General features: G+C 40.5%; 1 protein-coding gene and 1 pseudogene across 2 annotated transcripts in view; both read left to right on the top strand.

Moving 5' to 3' along the window:
* Positions 1-569: 569 nt before the first annotated feature.
* The window catches only part of Rab6a (RAB6A, member RAS oncogene family), a 44,603-nt gene continuing 24,651 nt past the window's right edge, over positions 570-20,521 (top strand). The window contains exon 1 of one of the 2 annotated variants that reach the window (XM_038334889.1): positions 570-1,103. In XM_038334889.1, the coding sequence (XP_038190817.1) occupies positions 1,034-1,103 (70 nt within the window). In that variant the 5' untranslated portion in view covers positions 570-1,033. The remainder of the gene's footprint in view (positions 1,104-20,521) is intronic. The other variant, XM_038334883.1, reaches the window with a different exon arrangement.
* LOC119819187 lies at positions 13,816-18,983 on the top strand (annotated as a pseudogene).

Raw genomic sequence — 20,521 nt, forward strand, 5'->3', positions numbered from 1 at the left:
ATGTATATAGGAAGATGCCGGGCAAGGAATTACATTCAAAAGATAGAGCAAGAGGGTGAAAGGCAGAACTAAGGAAGGCGATGTAACGTTAAGGGCTACAAAGGTGTACCTAGCTAAACCTTGGCACAGCCCAACCCCACCCTCCCATTGCTGCGGTCATTCCACCTTGGTTCCGGCTCCACCTCCGTTCCACCTTCTTTTCCCCTCTTCCCTCCTCCAACAGCGCGCCACACTTCCTAAGGCCGCCCGGGCCAATGTCCCCACCCCACCCCCACCCCCACCCCCAGCGCGAAGGTCGGGCGCGCCCTCGCGCTGCCACCTCACTCAGCCTCCGCCTGCTCGCCGCTTTTTCTGATTGGCTCAGCTTGTCAGTGACGTAAGCCTTCCCTACGTGTCCGACGTCGTCGTCGTCCTCGTGTCCCCCCCCCCCTTTCTCCACCGCACAGGAGGAGCTGGGAGAGCTGAGGAAACCAGGAAGGCACTGGCGGCGCGGCGACGCGCGCGCGCACGCACGCACGTACGTACGTCAGCCCGAGGCCGGCAGACGGCAGGCTCGCGCCCGGACTCGCCCCGCGCCGCGCCGCGCCAGAGGCTCGCGCACTCAGCGGGTTCGGTAGCGGTGGCGGCGGCTGCCGTGGGAGTCCGTGCTCTGCGCGTGCTAGCTCCCAGCCGCGTCTGCGGCGCCCGGCCCGCCACCCTTCCTCCTCTCTCCCCTCAGTCTCGGCGCCGCGTTCTGAGGGAAGGAACGGCGCTAGACTAGCGAAGCCCGAGCGCACCCCGACAGCCTCCGACCACCGCCCTGCGTGCGGCCGCGGGCCTCGCACGGTGCTAGGCCACTCTGCGGGCGGCGGCGGCCGCCGGTCGGCGAGAGTCGCGCTCCCTTCAGCCTCGCCCCTCCGCCTGGCCCTGTGGGGGCCGAGAGGACTCGGCGGCTGCCCTTCCGCTCGACCCTCTTCGTCAGCCGGGTAGAGCTGCAGCGCTCTGGGAGAAGTCTGTGCGCTGAGGCGGCGGCAGCTCCTCCTCCGGCTCCATCATGTCCGCGGGCGGAGACTTCGGGAATCCGCTGAGGAAATTCAAGCTGGTGTTCCTGGGAGAGCAGAGCGGTGAGTGCGCGGCTCCCCCGCACCGCCCCTGTGCGGCCCTTCTGGCCACGGAGGCTCCCCGCCGGCCTACCCGGCTCTCCGGCTGCTGCTCGCCCCCTGTTCCATCGGCGTCCCGGCACCGGCGCCCGCCGCCGGGCCCACTCGGGCAGCCGTGTCCTCCCAGCCCTCACCCCGCCCAGCCTCTTGTCCGACGTCCCTTTCTTCCTGGGCTCTGCGTGGTCTCCCTCACCCCTGCCGGCTTTCTGGTGCCCCACCCTTATTCCTTGCTCTTTTGCCGGTTCCCACTGGAACTGGGAGTGCGGTCCCACTCCGGGAAGCCCCCCACTCTGGGGAATAGGCCCCTTTTCAACCTTGGCTGAAAGAGGGTGGGATCTGGGCCTTGTTTTCCCTGAGGCTTGTACGGGTCTCCCGGAAGGTGGTAAGTGGTGGCCGTACAAAAAAGCAATTTTCTCCCAGTTTTCACCTAAATGAGGAATTTGTTAGGGTTAGAGAGTTAATATATTCAACTCGAGGCGACTTGAAAAGAGGTGGCGTTGTTAGTGACGGGTTTTGTCCCTTGGTTGGGACTAGTTGGAAAACCTAAATTTTCTTTTGGTTTTCATCATTGACAATTCTTTTGGCACTGTTGATACCTTTCCGATCTCTGCCAGATGCTATGTCATGATCAGTTAATTTCGAATTTTTCTCACCTCACTTCCATTTTTTTCTCGCTTCAACATAAAACATCATTTGAGTATCTTCATATGATACAAGCAAGAATTAACGGGTGAAATGTTAATTATTCATTTTTCTAGAGTATTTTCCAACTACATATTTATGATGCATATCAGAAAGACTTAAAATCATGAACATCTTTGTTTTGTAGGGATGCCTTTGGGTAATAGGGTAGTAGTAAAGATCCATCATCTAGCTCTCTAAATTAGATTGGAATACCATTTGAGCTAACTGATTATTTTATACCTATTACTTCGTAGGGTCTTGTGAGTGAAATTGTAATGTCATTTACCTGGTCGAGGTTCTGCAGTCACTGTACTCCCTATTAGATTCAAGGTCCTAATTTTGTGATGGTTGTCGTTAAGATTACCTGGGCAATAATTCAGAGAGTATAATCTTTTTTCCCTCCACATTTTTTCATGACAACCATTAAAATTCAGACACTTGGGGATTTTAGTTCCAAGTTATCGAACATTGAATACCTGCTAAGTATCTTAGATGAGGTTATGGAAAACATTATTTCAAGTGGAAACTGATAAAATATTCTTAGATTTTATTATTAGCATGAACTATTTATTCCTATTGGGAAGTTTATAGCAAGTTAACACTGGTTGTAATTTTGTCTTCAGCTGAACCCGAGAAATAATTTTTCTTGTTGCATGTTTAGATTTATCTTCCTTACAACCTTGTAGGGTGGAATGGTCATGTCTTCCCTCCTTTGTTTATGGATATTTAAGTGTAGACATTTCCATGCCTGCAAAATGGCTCAGTGAGTAAAATAGGTTCTCACCACACTTAACAACCTAAATTCAAAGAACCAACTCTGATTGTTGTCCTCTGATCTCCATTAGCATCCACCTACAATAAAAAATACATAAATATAAAAATGAAACATTTAAAATAAAATACATGTTTTCTTAGATGAGTAACTTGATGAAATCTGTGAAGTTGATCCTGATCAGCTAGTGTTACATGGCAGTTTCAGGACAGTGACATACATAAAATACATTAAAAGTTCATTGGTTATTATTTTTTTAAGATTTATTTATTTATTGTGTTTACAGCATTCTGCCTCCATGTATGCCCACATGCCAGAAGAGGGCGCCAGATCTCATTACAAATGGTTGTGAGCCACCATGTGGTTGCTGGGAATTGAACTCATGACCTCTAGAAGAGCGACCAGTGCACTTAACCACTGAGCCATCTCTCCAGTTCCCTCATTGGTTATTATTAATAAATAGGTTTGAATGTACTTATTGTGCAGTCTAGGGAGATGTTGGCTGCCTCATACTGTGTATAGGACTACTTGGTTTTCACGAAATCTATTAATCTTTCTGTTGAAGTGTTTAGCATGAGGAGAGAGCTTACCTTATAACTATATGTAGGTTTCCTTTGAATTTCTTGAGTGTTTATGTTGTAAATATTAGTTTTATGACTTCTAGTTTCTTTTTCATTACCTTTTCTTTTTAAGGTAGAGTTATATTCTGGCAGCCCAGACTGGATTCAAACTTAGAATCCTCCTGCCTCAGCTTCTGAGTGCTGGGATTTCAGTGGTGAGCTACTGCATCCATTTTTATTTTCACTTCTTTTTTCCTATTTTGAAATTAATTTCTTTTTGAGGTGGTCTCATGTAATAACGCTAGCTATAAACTCTATGTAGAAAAGATTTGCCTTGAATATCTGATGTTCCAGCCTCCACCATTGTAGGTGTTTGCCACTATGTTTGGTTTTATGTGGTGTTAGATGAGCACTATACATACTGAGCTATATCCTCGGCTATTAGTAAATTAATTTTTTTAAGTTGGCAAGCAAAGTAATGTGTTTCAATAAAGCTTTTTCGTGTGTGTGTGTGTGTGTGTGTGTGTGTGTGTGTACACAGAGAGAGATAAGTCTTACTGTGTAGCCCAAGCTGGCATTGAAGGTATGAGATCTTCTTGAATCAGCCTCTCAGGTTCTGTCATTTTTTACTTTAGATAACTTACCAACTATTCTGTTTATGCATTCCCAGCCTTCCCAGGTGACTACTAAATAATGCCTTTTTAGATTTAGCTATGTGTGTATGTGTGTATTTCTATAGTTAGCACAGTTTTAGATTTACAGGAAATTGGTAAGATAGTACAGAAGATACCTGTGCATCCTGCATCATGTCCAGCTACTACAATTAGTAATTGTGTACATTAGTGAAAATTATTGGCTCAATATTGATTTTTATTATCTAAAATTCATTGTTTACTTGGGTTTCCTTAGTTTTAAAAAACTCAATACTTTTTTTCTGCTTCAACTTTCAAGATACCACGTTACATTCAATTGTTATATCTCCTTAGATTTAACTTGCTTACTTTAGGATTATGTTTGTATGCTTCTTTCTGTTTAGAACTGTGAGGTTAATTACCCTTTGAGGTCATCATATTGCTAAGGAATGCCATCCAATAGTTTTGACACTGAAACATTGAGTTCTTTCTTTACAGTCAGTGCCTCTGGTTTTGTATGCATTACAAAGATCTGTAGAATTTATGTTACATTGATGTAACTTGCTATGAATTACATTTTTCAGTCTGTTAGAATTCACAATTCAGCTTTTAAAGATTATACTCTGGCATAGCCTTCTTTGTTTCCTTAATAGTATTCACCACATTTAGAATATTTTATGTTTGTTTTGCCTGTTTTCCAAAGCAGAACAGAATGCAAGTTCCATAAGATACAAATTATTATCTTTTTATGCTCATTGAACTCCTGTTGCCTAGTATAGAACCAGTCTCATAGTAGCTGCTCAGAAATATTTGGTGACAGAATAATAATTAAATGTAATAGCAGCCAAAGCTAATTGCCTATATTTTTTGTTATGGTAAAAAAAAATCTACATTTTCCCCTCATAAAATTAATAGTGTAGTAATTACATTGCATACTTACATTATTTGATTATTTACAAGGATATACTACAGATGCTGGAGTTTGGATAGAGGAACTAGTAATTTAAAGCCTTAACCATTTCCCTAAAAAAAAGCACTTATATACATATTACACCTTTTTTTCTTTTTGAGTTAAAAGTAGTTTTTGTTAAAGCTATTAATTTATTTGCTGGTTGTATAATATATAGAAGTATGTCAAATATGCAGATGCTATAGTCATGTAATTTTTATTTAGCTTTTCAAATGAAAGATACTCTGTTCTCTAATGAAGATGAACTGTTTCTGTACTTGACAGATCTAGTTAATGACATGAATCTTGGCAATTTTCTCTTTATCTTAGTAGTATATGATAAAGGAATGTTAAACTATAAAATTCCTAAAGTTTCCTTCAGGAGACTCTTGTTATTATCAGGCTATTGTCTGTAAGTTCAGAGGAACTTTTAGAATTCTTATTAAGTGGTTTATGATGGATTTTACTGCAAATGTAATTGTTATTGATATTAGGAAATGGTGACAAGGAGACTTGTATACCTAATACTGCTTTTTTCACTTCATACACCTTTTTTCTGTCATCTTTTTAAACTACAGTGTATTAGGGGAAAGGTGTCAGAGGCTAGTAATATTGAACGCTGTAATAGAGGTCACCCTATTGTATTGGGTATTATGTATTCTCTGGAAATTCCTTATGGATAAGATCTGTTAAATCACTTAAAGTTTTTCAGTAAACTTCATAAGTGTTTACTAAGCACTGTATTTTCCAGACTTTCAGAAAAATGTTAACATTTATTTAATCTTCATAATAACACTATATACAATAAGTCCTGTCTATTTTGATTTTATAGATAAGGAAACTGAAATATAAAAAGATGTTGAGTAATTTGCCAAAGATCAGTGGCCAGTACTAACATAGGAAACTTGTATTTTGTGCTCTCAATTACTACTATCAAGTTTTAAGGTTTAAAAATAAGATACAGAAAATATTTCCATTAGGACTCTTAATTTGCAAAATGGATCTGCAAGAAGGACAAAATGACCTTTATAGTATCTAATCCAGTAGCTCTCAAACTGATCTACTGACCCCCCCCCCCAGAGATCTCACAAGAGTCTGCAAGGGGAGAATCTATAAACCCCATAGGGGTCCAGAATATTAAGATATTATGTGCTTTTCTACTCTTATTACCTTATAAGTATATAGTGTAGTTTCTGAGAGTCTACCTGATATGTGTCAGAAGCAACTATAAGAATATAACCGTTGGGGGCTGGAGAGATGGCTCAGAGGTTAAGAGCATTGCCTGCTCTTCCAAAGGTCCTGAGTTCAATTCCCAGCAACCACATGGTGGCTCACAGCCATCTGTAATGGGGTCTGGTGCCCTCTTCTGGCCTGCAGGCATACACACAGACAGAATATTGTATACGAAAGAAAGAAAGAAAGAAAGAAAAAAAGAAAGAAAAAAAGAAAGAAAGAAAGAAAGAAAGAAAGAAAGAAAGGAAAGAAGGAAGGAAGGAAGGAAGGAAGGAAGGAAGGAAGGAAGGAAGGAAGGAAGGAAGGAAAACTTTAAAAAGGAATATAACCGTCTTCTATTCAGTAAAACATTAAGGAGTTTTGCAAATAGTGTAAAACAGTGCCACCCTCACTAAATATTTGTTTGTAAAATGATTGTTTTCATAAAAATTATGTTAACATGCAATAAGATTTATTACTATTTTTAGATATACTAAGTACTTTTAATTTTTCATAGTTAGATTTCAGTAAATACTGATGCAATCTACATAAACAGAATTCTTTAGTGTCCTCAGCAATTTTTAAGAACTACCAATCCAACCACAAATGGTGGTACTTGCCTGTAATCTCAGTATTTAGGAGGTAGAGGCAAGAGGATCAAGAATTCCAGGTTCTCCTCAATATAAGTCTTATTGACAGAGCCATCTTGCTGCCCCTACCTTATTTATGTCAAGGTTTCCCACTGAACCTAAAGTTTCCCAATTCCTCTAGACTGGATGGCCAGCAAGGTCCAGGAATCTTGCTGTCTATGCATTTACAGTGCTGGTATTACAGGCATACACCAGTGTACCTGCCTTATATATTTTTTTTTAATGTCCAACTCAGGTACTTAATGCACAAGTGCCTTACTAAGCCATTTTCCTCGTCCCTAGATTGCTACTTCCTGGAGTTAGGAACAATGATGAATGCCTGTAATTCCAGCATGAGAGACTGAGACAAGATTGCTGCAAATTTGCCGAAAACATAGATTATATAATGAATTCAGGCCTACTATGGACTATATAGTGAGACTCTCAAAAAAAGGGTAGGAGCTGGAGAGATGTCACTTAAGAGCATTTGTCTTGCAGAGGACCTGGGCTTGATTCCTATCCTGGGTCACAACCAAACATAACTGAAGTTTCAGGGGAACCAGTGCCCTCTGACCTCCCTGGGCACTAGGCATGCACATGGTGAAACATACATAAAATATATCTAAAAAATTATTACTTTTAAAAATGGTACCAAAAGGACTGGGTGTGATGGTGTGTTCCTTTAATCCTGTCACTTGAAGAGGCAGAGGCAAGTGGATTTTGGTGAATTTGAGACCAGTATTGTCTAGAGTTTTAGGCCAACCAGGGCTACATATTAAAACTCTTATCTCAAAAAAAAAAAAAAAAAAAAAGCCGGGTGGTGGTGGGGCACTCCTTTAATCCCAGCACTCAGGAGGCAGAGGCAGGCGGATCTCTGTGAGTTCGAGGCCAGCCTTATCTACAAGAGCTAGTTCCAGGACAGGCTCCAAAGCTACAGAAAAACCCTGCCTCAAAAAATTTTAAAAAGTGGGGGAGGGATACATTTCATTGATAGAGATCTTGCCTAGCATGTGGGAGGACTTGGGACTTAAACTTTTCCCCAAGCACCTTTGAGGGAATGACCAAAAAAAAAAAAAACAGCTTTTAAAAATTGCTTTCTACTTGTTTTCTTCTTTTTTATGTATCTATGTGTGTATGCATGCATTTGTGTACCACATGCATGCATGGCCCACCGAGGTCAATGAGGGCTTTGGGTCCCCCTTGGAACTGAGGTTAAGAGACAGTTCTGAGCTACCATGTTAAGTGGTACCTGAACTTAGATCCTATAGAAGAGCAGCAAGTGCTTTTAACTGCTGAGCCATCTCTCCAACCCTTGTGTGTATGCATTTGTATATGTAAAGGCTAGAGGTCAACCTCAGGTGTAGTTACCCTCCATGAGCCATCCACCTTAATTCTTTGAGACAGAATTTCTCACTGGGACCTAGAATTTGTCCATTATGCTAGGCTGGCCAGCCAGTGAACTCTGGGGATTCACTGGTCTTTTCCTTCCCAGCACTGGGATAACAAACTATACCTATCCTTTTCCATTAGTGCTGGAAACAGAATTGAGATCCTTAAGCTTATATACCAAGCACCTTATTAATGGAACTATCTCCCTAGTTTACAATCAGTCTCTCTCTCTCCCTCTCCCTCCCTCTCTCTCTCTCTCCCTCCCCCCCCCCCTCTCTCTCTCTCTCTCTCCCTCCCTCCAAGGATGACCTAAAAAAATATTAGAGGCTGAAAGGGTAACTCAACAATTAAGCACCCTTGCTGTTCTTTTCAGTCCCTAATTTTCTTTGAAAAAATAAGCAGGAAAGGAGAAACCAGGCATGCATATGCTGTTAAAATCCCAGAATTTAAGAGGTTGAGGCAGGTGGACCAGGCCAGCCTTGTCTACATAATAAATTCAGGTTGCAGCAGTTACCTCTATAGTATTGAGACTGCATAGCACTGTTTGAGCTAGAACTTACTATGTATGCTGGGTTGTCCTTAAATTTACAGAGATCTGCCTACCTCTGCATTTTCATTGCTGAGATTTAAGGCATGCTTTTATTTTTAAGTGTATGAATATTTTGTCTGCATGTATATCTGTAAACCATGGGCACACCTGGTGCCCTCTGAATCCAGAAGAGGGTGATGTCTCTCCCGGCACTAAGTTGGGAACTGCCATGTGGATAGTAGGAACCAAACCTTCATCCTCTAGAAAAGCAGCAAGTGTTCTTAACCACACTGAGCCATCTGTCCAGCCATTTAAGTTATTGTGAATTCATTTCTCCTTTACTTTGTCTATGTCCTGTCTGAAGTCCTTTAAAAAAAATTACTGATATTTGGCTGTCTGCTTCTGTTTAAGAAATAAGCACTAAAAATTTAATTTTTTTACCTTAATATTAGATTTCACTTCTAGGTCCATTTGAGTTACTTTTTTGCAGTACAGATTTTAATGTTAAGTATTTAGTTCTTGGCCATATTTCCTTTAGAATTATTGCTACCTTTCTGGACAGAATAATCCTGGTTGATATTCTCTCTCTCTCTCTCTCTCTCTCTCTCTCTCTCTCTCTCTCTCTCTCTCTCTGTGTGTGTGTGTGTGTGTGTGTGTGTGTGTGTGTGTGTGTGTGTGTGTGTGTGGCTGTGTGTGGCTAGCTGGCTGACAGGCCAGGGAGCCCCAGGAAACCACCTGCCTCTTCCTCCCCAGTGCTGAGATTATAAGAAGATGCTTACATGGCTAGTCCCTCTTCCCTTTAAACCTTGTTTTTGGGGATAAAACTCAGAGCTTCTTGCTTGCCTGTGCAAGCATTTTACTGACTGAGCTCTCTCCCTAGTCCACTATTATTATTTACTTTTGTCAGTTTGGGGAGGTAAGCTGGAGGAGACGGTGTCTCACTATTGTGCAGTGCTGAGCATTGAACCATGAATTTTATACATAATAGCTAAGCAAACACTTTTCTGTGTTATATTCTCGGCCCAGTAATGCATTTCCATTTCTGTGTTTGTATCTGTCTCACCGTGTACACATCCCCCTTTCTCTTTATATAGCACAGGCTGATCTTTAACTTGGGATATTTTTGCCTTAGACTGCAAGTGTGAGCTACCATACATGGGTTATGAATTTCTTGTTCATAACCATACTTTTTAGCTTATTGTGTAGAGAATAGTACTCAAAAAATTTTAATAAGCAAATTACTTTTTTTTAAGTAGTGAAAAACAAAATGAAGACCTACACAGTGTATATAGTATTTGAAAAGTTAAAGCCAGAGGTTGGAGAGATGGTCCATGGTTAAGAGCGCTGTTCTCCAAAATACCCTAGTTTTAGTCACAGCACCCACACTAGCTCACAACCACCTCTAACGTCATTTCCAGTTTCCAGGGGATTCAACATCCTCCTCTGGATTCTTCCAACAACGGGTATACAGACATATATGTAGGCAACACACCTATACACAGAAAGTAATATTTTCTTCTTTAAAAAAGAAACGTTATGGCATGTTTGGCTGCCTGTACCTCTAATTTCTGCGTTCACAAGCTTGAGGCCAGCCTGGTCTACAGCTTGAGATCTGTGTGGTTGGTTTTTTTTTTTTTTTTTAAGTTAATTTGTGATTTAGCCATATGTTTTTGCATTCTTAAGATATTTTCCTCTGGGGCCTGAGAGACAGTTTAGTGGTTACAAGCATTGGTTGCTCTTCCAGAGGGCCTGGGCTTCATTGTCATTGCCCACACAGTGGTTCACAACCATCTTTAATTCCAGTTCCATGAGATATTATACCTCTTCTGGCCTCTGAGGGCACCAGACATGGCACACAAGTACAGTCACATAAAATAATAAGTAAATAAATAGATGATGGAGGAGAGTTATCTGTCTATGTTACTTTCATTGGTTAATTAATAAAGAAAACTGCCTTGGCCCTTTAAGAGAACAGAAAATTAGGTAGGCGGAGTAGACAGAACAGAATGCTGGGTAGCAGGAGTGGGGAGACGCTTCAGGCAGTCACTATAGTGAGTCTCCATGCTTCTCCTCTCCGAGATGGATGCAGGTTAAGATCTTTCCTGGTAAGCCACACCTCGTGGTGCTACACAGATTACTAAATATGGGTTAAAGGAAGATGTGAGAATTAGCCAATAAGAGGCTGAAACTATGGGCCAGGCAGTGTTTTAAAAGAATACAGTTTCTGTATAATTATTTTTGGGTAAAGCTAGCCGGGTGGCGGGACACAGCCCGCCGCTTCCTTCTACAAATAGATACTTCAAATGTTTGCAATATATATAACACTTGTAATTCCAGCATTTCTGGCTGAGGCATGAGAATTTCAAGTTCAGTGCCAGCTTTGGTTACATAGTGAGCTTTTCCAAAAACGTTATCAGTAACAGAAAACTCATACTCAAGATGAATTAATTGAACAAAGTTAAGAAAGGGGAGTATTCAAATTCAGATGGGCTTTTAAGCCACCTCCTCTTTAAAGACAGTTTGACCTGTAGCAGTTAAGTCAACAATCACAAAATAAAAATAATTCTTGGTGTCTAGTGTAATAACCATGCAAACAAATATACATAAGCTATTGAATCTATCAAATCATTAAGATACTAGAGAAATTGGTCTTTGTCTCTTTTTTTTTTTTTTTTGTAACAGAGTGCAGAGAGTGGTGTCACACCCATGTGATCCCAACATTTCAGAGACTAAGTCAAAAATATTACCTGGGTAAACCCCAAATTTCTGGTCAGCCTGGGATATATGTACAGTCAGACCCTGACAGCCAGAAGCTAAGGATGTAGTTCAGAATAGAGTCCTTTTTTTTAAAATAAGTTATTTTTATGTGCATTGGTGTTTCACCTGCACCCACGTCTGTGTGAAGGTGTCAGATCCCCTGAAACTAGAGTTACAGTCATGAGCTGCCATGAGGGTACTGGGAATTAAACCCAGGTCCCCTTGAAGAACAACAGGTGCTCTTAACCTCTGAGCCATCTCTCCAGCCCCAAGAATAGAATTCTTGATTTGTTTTTGTTTTCTAGTACCACAAAAAGCAGCAAGAAAACAAAGACGACAGAGCATCATCATTGTATTGAAGAAAACTAAATTCGCCAGGCATGTCTTTAATCTCAGCCCTGGGGAGGTAGAGATGGGCCAGCCAGAGCTACATAAAGAGACCTTGTCTCAAAAAAAAAAAAAAAAAGAAAGAAAGAAAACAAAAATGGAAGCTAAATCTTAGCTCTGCCAGCTTATAGATTAATGTATATATATGTTTTCTACCCCTTTGAATTTTAGTGCTTTGGAGTGAACTGGCTCATGCTAAACACATAGCATACTACTAAACTCTATACCCATAGCCCCACAGATTATTATTATTATTTTTTTTTTTTTTTTTTGGTTTTTCGAGACAGGGTTTCCCTGTAGTTTCTAGAGCCTGTCCTGGAGCTAGCTCTTGTAGACCAGGCTGGCCTCGAACTCAGAGATCCGCCTGCCTCTGCCTCCCGAGTGCTGGGATTAAAGGCGTGCGCCACCACCGCCCGGCCGGCCCCACAGATTATGTGGAAAAGATGCATAGGGTAGTATGTGGGGAAGAGGGTTGAGAGTGAGGCTGCCGTGCTCTTTCCAATTCCTGCACACCTCTTTGAGTTTAGCAGTCAAGAGCCTCTCCAGTTGATGTGTTTTTTAATTTTTATAAGGCAGATCCTATACTTTGATTATTGCTGTATAATTCAACCTCTGGTTCTGTTCCCTTCCTAGAGATGGGGCTAAAAGTTCAAACTCTGATCATGCGATTAGATCTGGCTACTAGTTTCCCATCCTTTGGGATTTTCAGACGTCACCTTATTAGCATTAAGTTAGGGCTTAAGGGTTTATTACAAATGATAAAAGATGGTCCATTCAGTTTTATTGCTTCTATCACAAGGAAAATACAAAGGATTTACAAGCTATATTACCTTGAACTCCTAAGTGGACAAAAACACACTTTTTAAAAAAAATTATTTTGCATCCCTAAATTCATGTTAAGGTTATAATTTGCAGTATCCTAACATGTAAGGAATTTTGGAGAAATGGTTAAGCTAAGATAATACTGGGGAAATTTAACCACATTTGTCCTGAGGGGGAAAATAGACGATCGCGATCATGTTGAAGCTTCTGTACACCAAGGAATGCCAAGGATTGGCAAAAAAAAAAAAAAAAAAAAAAAAAAAAAAAAAAAAAAAAAAGAAAACCAGCAAAAGGACTGGAAAAGGATTAGAGCAGGTTCACCCTCAGAAGTAATAAACACTGCTAATACTTTAACCTCAGGTTTTCAGTCTTCAGAACTTGTGAATTTCTGTTTAAGCTACTTGTACTTCATTATGGCATCTCTAGCAAATTACAATGTGTAATATTTTGCGACAAACCTAAAATCCATTTAGCACTTCCTGACAACTCTAACAGTAAATATTTGTCTTCATTTACTATAAAACTACTAACATTTTAAAAAAATTATGTGTATGGATGTTTTGCCTACATGTATGTCTGTGCACCATATATGTCTCTGGTGCTTGTGGAAACCAAAAGAGGGTGTAGGGTTGCAGTTATTACAGTCATGAGTTGTCATGTGGGTGGCTGGAAATCAAACTCGAGTCAATTCTGAGCCACCATGTGGATGCTTCTAATTAAACCAGGGTCCTCTAGAAGAGCAACCAGTAGTACCCCTAGCCACTAAGCCATCTCTCCAGCTTCACTACTAACATTTTTTTTGAGTAGTCAAAAGTACTCCCCCTTTTTAAAAAATTAAATCCAGTTTTGTTCTTATTTGCAGGTTTTGGTATTTGTCTTCATATGTAATACTATTAACATTTGATTATTTACTTCATTATTGTGTCCTATCATGAATGCCTAATGGCTTTAATTCATTTAATCCTTAAAATGAATTCTAAGAGCTTTTCCGAGTGATTGGATTTTGGACTGGAGCAAGGAAATTGTAAGATATTCCTGTAATTTCTGGTGATGGCAAAATGTAAGAAGATGCTTAAAAGAGGAAGGGAGCATGTTGAGAGGGCTGAAGAGTAGTGACAGAGTATTTACTGAATATGTGCAAGGCTTTGGGTTTGATCTTAGCATCATAAAGCAAAACTAGAGCCATTCTGAGAAAGCTCCCAATAGAAAAAGCTTTTGGCAACAAAATATTGACACAGTTTTGGTCTGAACCTAGAGAATTAATTTATGAGTCCATGTTATTGCAGATTTTTAAGTAAAGGGAAAAGGAAAGTATTATACTTGTAAAAAAGACTCCTAATTAAGGTCTGGCAAGATGACTCAGGTCAAAAGCACTGACTGCCATTCCAAAGGACCAAGGTTTGATTCCCAGTACCTACACTGTGGTTCAACAATCTGTAATTCCAGTCCCAGAGATTAAATACCCTCTTCTGGTCTCTGAGGTTGTTGCATGTATATTATATACTGGTATATTGCAGGTAAAACATCCATACATGTAGAAGGAAGCAGCGGGGCTACGTCCCGCCACCCGGCCGCCGGCTAACTTTACACCCGAAATAATTACACGGAAACTGTATTCTTTTAAACACTGCCTGGCCCATTATCTGTAGCCTCTTATTGGTTAATTCTCACATCTTCCTTTAACCCATATTTAGTAATCTGTGTAGCACCACGAGGTGTGGCTTACCAGGAGAGATCTTAACATGCGTCCATCTCGGAGAGAAGCATGGAGACAGCCTGAAGCGTCTCCCCAACTCTCCCAGAATTCTGTTCTGTCTACTCCACCTACCTAATTTTCTGTCTCTTAAAGGGCCAAGGCAGTTTTCTTTATTAATTAACCAATGAAAGTAACATAGACAGATAACTCTCCTCCATCATTTCCCCTTTTTCTGTTTAAACAAAAAAGAAAGGCTTCAACTTTAACAGCAAAATTACATATAACAAAACAGTTATCAAGCAAGTATTACAGTTACAATATTTAAATCTATTTTACCTTTTATCATAACTAAGGAAAGCTATAACTATCTATTTATTCTTCAACTCCATCAAAGACTCCAGAAGGATATAATATTACCTAAGTAAACAAGTCATATGCAACTTTCAAACTCTAGAAATGACAGAGACAACTCGCTGCCTGGACAGTCACCCAAAGTTCCTCTGTACTGTTGGGGCATCCATCTTCAGCCTACAGGCCCATAAGTATCCAGCAGACATTTCCATAAAGCAGGAAATTCCAAAGAGAGTTCAGTCACTTTCTGCTGTGTCCTGCAGAACGTCTCGCAGACTCTTTAATGAATCAGGAACCCGAAAGACCATCTCACCTTTAGGCAAGTTCAGCAGTCCTCTTTCTGTGGGTTCCTTGTGTCCAGTTTATGCAACAGTCCAGGCAAGAGCAGTTTCTTACCCAAATGGCTAACAAACTCCATAAGTAGCCTCTTCGATGCCCATCTTCCTCTCGAAGTAGATTGGTGCTGCCAGGAGCAGACGTGTCTCATTGTAATGAAAAACCCTAAGGTATTAAAACATTAAATGCCATATTCTGCAGTCTTTGAAAGATATGAAGAATGCCTATCTGAAATATATCTATGTACATCTAGAAAATCTAACATGACTACAAGCTTGACTATTATTGATGATTATCCATTAACAACCTATATTTTCTAATTATACATTACATTCTTAAATGAACTACACAATCACAATACCTTAATCAAGAGCAGAAATACAAATACATATAACAAAATTGACCTTAAAAATCTATACCAATGCAAATTATTCATATCTATATCATCTCCCCCTTTAAATGTAAAAGAACATTTATAAACAATATTTGGGAATATGGGCGCAGTTATTTCTCTCCAAACTGCTTCCTGCTGAGTGGGGGCGCTGTTAATCAGATCTTTCATGGTGTAACCTGTGTGCTAGGTTCATCTCAGTCGGCAGTTGAGTGAAGTAATTTTTTAAAGATGTTCATAGCAACCTTTCAGGAGGGCATGGTCTATATCATACCATATTGGGATAGAAGCAATCCACAGAGTCTCATCCTCTGTGAAAACAAAAGAAGAAACTCTTTTCCAAAGCATCATGTTCTTAGATCCAAATCCTGAAGTCATACCGTTAAGATGTCCATTCTGGTCTAGCCTGGCAGCCCATATAATGAAATGTCTCTCTGTACTTGGCTCCTTTACAGTCAAAAATTTCAAAGAAAACACAATAAAATACATAATCCAGACTCTGTGAATTTTCCATTTTTACGTGGCTTATTTTTACTCTATCACTTACTTTATTCTGTCTCTTTAAAGACTTTACCCCTTTTTTAAGGCATTAACTTTATTCTCTATATTTTTTCTTCTCTCTCTCAAGCCTACATACATTCATCCAACATTGTGACTCATTTAAAAGTCTTTTATGTCTGAATCTGTCCTATTGTGAATCTGTAATTTTTTTACTGTCCAGAAACATGTTTGATTTGCGCCTTTACACCGCTAAGCGCTTAAGACTCTACGCTGTGACATTCCTGGGTCAAAAACAGGTACTGTGTGCTTGCCCCGCCCAGTCCAACATGGCGGAGCCGCTTGTGACTCTAAATCAGTTGCACCTCTGAGCTGCTGAGCCGCCGGGCAGCTCTGGATGTTGGCTCCACCTCTCTCCAATTTCAAAATGGAGGATGTACCATTTTCTACTAGCTCTGGGGCTGCCAGGTAGGAGCCGCACTCAGCACTTTAACTCTGAGACTGAGCATGCAGCACAGAAACTCTTTTCATCCAAGTTACAGCCAAATCAGACACGCAGAGCACTGCGCAGTCTGAAAACATCTCTCTGTATGGCAGCAGGAATCTGCCATGCTCTTCCGCCTACTTAAGCCTGATTCCGCCATCTGCCCAGGTGCAGGCAGGGAGCTCTGAGCCATTGGCATGGTCTCAGCGCACTCTCCTTCTGATCCCACTCGGGAACACAAATATCCAGTCCTATAAAAGCCATTGAAATGCTTTAAAGCCAGAGTTCATGCTGGCGGCACAGCACTAGGAAGCCGCGTTTTAAAGTGACTCAGCTTTTTCTCTGCCTCTATTGCCAAAACAGGAAATCTCTCTACGGCACGTCCTAGCAAACAGTAAAAAGCTGTGTTAAACTCTCTCTCTCCTTTATTTAAAGCCCTCTCAGGTTTTTAAGTGGATTTAGTCACCACGTTGGAGCGCCAATCTGTAGTGTGAAGCGGCGGGGCTGTGTCCCGCCACCCGGCCACTGGCTAACTTTACACCCGAAATAATTACACGGAAACTGTATTCTTTTTTTTTTTATTTTTTTTTATTTTTTTCCAGTTTATTTTTTATTAAAAATTGGAAACTGTATTCTTTTAAACACTGCCTGGCCCATTATCTATAGCCTCTTATTGGTTAATTCTCACATCTTCCTTTAACCCATATTTAGTAATCTGTGTAGCACCACAAGGTGTGGCTTACCAGGAGAGACTTTTTTTTTCCTGGTTTATTTTTTTATATTTAAAAATTTCCATCTCCTCCCCTCCTCCGAGATCTTAACCTGCGTCCATCTCGGAGAAGAGAAGCATGGAGACTCACTATGGTGACTGCCTGGAGCGTCTCCCAAACTCTCCCAGAATTCTGTTCTGTCTACTCCACCTACCTAATTTTCTGTCTCTTAAAGGGCCAAGGCAGTTTTCTTTATTAATTAACCAATGAAAGTAACATAGATAACTCTCCTCCATCACATACACATAAAAGTAAACAAAAATTTAAAAAGAATTTTAATTAATAAGTAGAGTTAGAAATAAAGTAAATAGAAGAATTTCCATTGGAACACTGCAGTAGTAATGGCTATAGAAAAGGTTCCTTTGATGAAAGTTAAAATTAGTGGACAGAAGTTTGAGAACAGAATATTTACGTAAATTTAACCACTGCGATAAATCATATATGAAAGACTTTCATGACTGAAGTTGTAGAGATATTAGAGTGAGTTTGAGAGCATTTAAAGGATGCTTTATTTTTCCATGTTGTCAAGTTCTTTGGGGGAGGGGATTTTTCAAGACAGGGTTTCCCTGTGTAGCCTTAGCTGTCTTGGAAGTCACTCTGTAGACCAGACTGGCCTCAAACTCCACCTGCTTCTGCCTCCCCAGTGTTAGGATTAAAGACGTGTACCACCATCACACAACTTGACAAATTCCTTTTTCAAGAGCTGATTCTACAGATTCAGGAATATCCCTGTGTAGACGGAGAATTGAACAGTTAATGCTCTGTAGAATAATTATTGATAATTAAATATTCACTATTTATTAGTTTCAGTTGGTATTCTTTGCCTCAGTATAACGTTTTTTAGAATATCTTAAGTACACATTTTACTTGATTTAGTGGTATAATAGCTACTATAATGATATTGGTAGGGGGTGGGATAGGAAGAAAAATACTACAGAATTTCATGTTGTGAAGCTTGTTTACATAGGAAGAAGTGTTTAAGCTAAAGGTAATTGATCAGTCACTTGGAATTTATTATGAAAGGCAATGGTTCTCAAATACCATTTATGGAGCTGACTGCATTAGATTCCTATACAGAGTGTTTTTAGAACATAAATGCTAGGACTGGATAGCTCAACAGTTAAGAGCATTGGCTGCTCTTCCAGATTCTCTGTTCTCAACAGGCAAAACACCCACATATGTTAAATAGGGGATTTTAAACATCTGAGATCTCCAGGCTGGAGAGATGGTTTAGTGATTAAGAGCACTAACTGTTCTTCCAAAGGAAGTTCAGTTGGGAATTGGTTCAATTCCCAACTAATAACTGTCCGTAACTCTTAAGAACTGGCAGCTAACAACTGTCTGTAACTCCAAGATCTTACACCCTCACACAGAAATACAAACAGGCAAAACACCAATGCAAATAAAATAATTTTTTTTTTTAAATCTAAGATCTCTGAGTCACAAGCAGCCAGGGTGTAGAAGATGGTCGCCAGGCTAGCAGTGGCAGAATGTTGGCGGCTACCAGGGCACTTAGCCTAATTGGCAAGAGAACCATTTCTACCTTAGTGTGTGTTTGAGCACATGAGGGTATTGTGAAGAGTGAAGACTATGCTCTCCCCTGTTTTTGTTGATCAGTGTGACTGCCCCTTGCCTGATACGGCCCGTGTTAGGCTGCTGTCTGCCAGCCAGGAAGCCCTGAAGGAGAAGACTGACTGGAGCAGCCTGTCCAGGAATGACAAAGTCCAATTATACCACATCCAGTTTTAACTAGAGCTTTGCTGAGATGAACAGAAGTATAAACAAGTAGAAGACAGTTGTGGTCTCGCCATGTTCTTCATCAGCTTCATTGCTCTTATTCTGATGTGAAAGAAACACTGTGTAAGGCCCCATCCCTCTTACCTTTGATGGAGACTGGATGGCCATGTAGATCAAGCAGATGATGGACATGAAGATCAACCCCATTCAGGACTTCTCTGCCAAGTGGGGCTACAACAAGAGCAAGTGGAAGAAGTGAGACCCTGCTGGTTGCCAGCTTCCCTCCCCTCAGTTGGCATGCTGGAAACTGCTGTGTCTAATGGTTCATGTTAATAAATGACCAGTTTGTGTGGGGAGAAAAGAAACTGTTACATAGAGAAACCCTGCCTCAAAAAAAAACAGTCATTCAATATTTTGTGTCAGGTGTGGTAATGTGCCTTTAATCCCAGTACTAGGGCGGCAGAGGCAGGAGGATCTCTGTGAGTTCTAGACAAAGCTTAGTATATAGAGAGTTCAGGACAGCCAGGGCTACGTGCCAAAAAACACTGTCTCAAAATAAATAATTATTTTTAAAAATCTGAGATTGTATTACGATAACTCTAGAATTGCCTGGCTATTCATGGTCTTTTGTGTTGCCATGTGGATAGTTTGTCTTTTCTAATTCTGTAAAGAATGTCATTTAAATTTTGATTGGGATTGCATTGATTTCTATAGGTTGCTTTTGATAATTTATCGATTTTCACAGTATTCTGCAGAAGTCTTTGGTGCCTTGAATTTCTTTTTTCAGTGTCATAAAGTTTTCTTTGATGGTCTCTCACTTTTCTTCCTGAGGTTTATTACTAGGTACTTGAAATTTTGGGTGGGGTGGTAATGAAAAGATGGTTCAGCAGTTAAGATTATTCACTCCTCTTCCAGAGAACCTGGGTTCAACCCAGCACCTACCCAATAGTGATGTAGCACAGGTGATCCAACACCCTCTTCTTGCCTCCCTGGGTACCAGGCATGCAAGAAATAACAAGAGAGACCCAGCCTCAAACACAAGATGCCAGGAAAGAACTGGCTCCTGAAAAGTCCCTTGACTTCTTTCTTTTCCTCCCTTCCTCTTGATTAAACAAATGAAAATAAGGTAGAAAGTGATTGAGGAAGACACCACCTCTGTATTCTGTATGCATATTTGTTGGGGGACTTTCTGCAGATTTCTGCAGCTGATTTGATTCTGGAGTGACAGCACCTAGCTTTAATCTGTGTTTCTGATTGCTACCCTTTGTCTCCAGTACCTTCTGTTTGAAGTCTTGTCTCAGAGTTTCCTAGGGATTTAAAGCCTATGCAGAACTTGGTTGGGGCAAACTGGGGTGCCCTTTGGGGAGCTTAGATAAAAAGAGTTTGGAATACACCTTGCTAAAGGTGTAAATTGGGTAACAATTAAAATAAAGTTCTTTGTCCTGATACCCCTGCAACTGGAAAGGCTAATTAGAGTGCCTTCTTTCCATGGACCCACATGAACCCATACCCAATATACGTGTGAGTAAGAAGTACAAGCTAAGCTTAGGCAAAGATGTATATTACCTTATTTCTCAACATTTGAGATTGTCTAATTTTTTACTTATAAAATTACTTGCTAATTTTTTTAATTTAAAAAATATTTATGTGTATGAATGTTTCTGCCTGCATGTATTATGTATGTATGTATATCACATGTATGCCTGCTGCCTGCAGTGGTTAGAAGAGGGCATTCATTATTGGATCCCTTAGAATTGGAGTTAGGGATGGTTGTGAACCACAATGTGAGTGGTGAGA

Source organism: Arvicola amphibius, chromosome 1, assembly GCF_903992535.2.
Source record: "Arvicola amphibius chromosome 1, mArvAmp1.2, whole genome shotgun sequence".
Lineage (NCBI taxonomy): Eukaryota > Metazoa > Chordata > Mammalia > Rodentia > Cricetidae > Arvicola > Arvicola amphibius.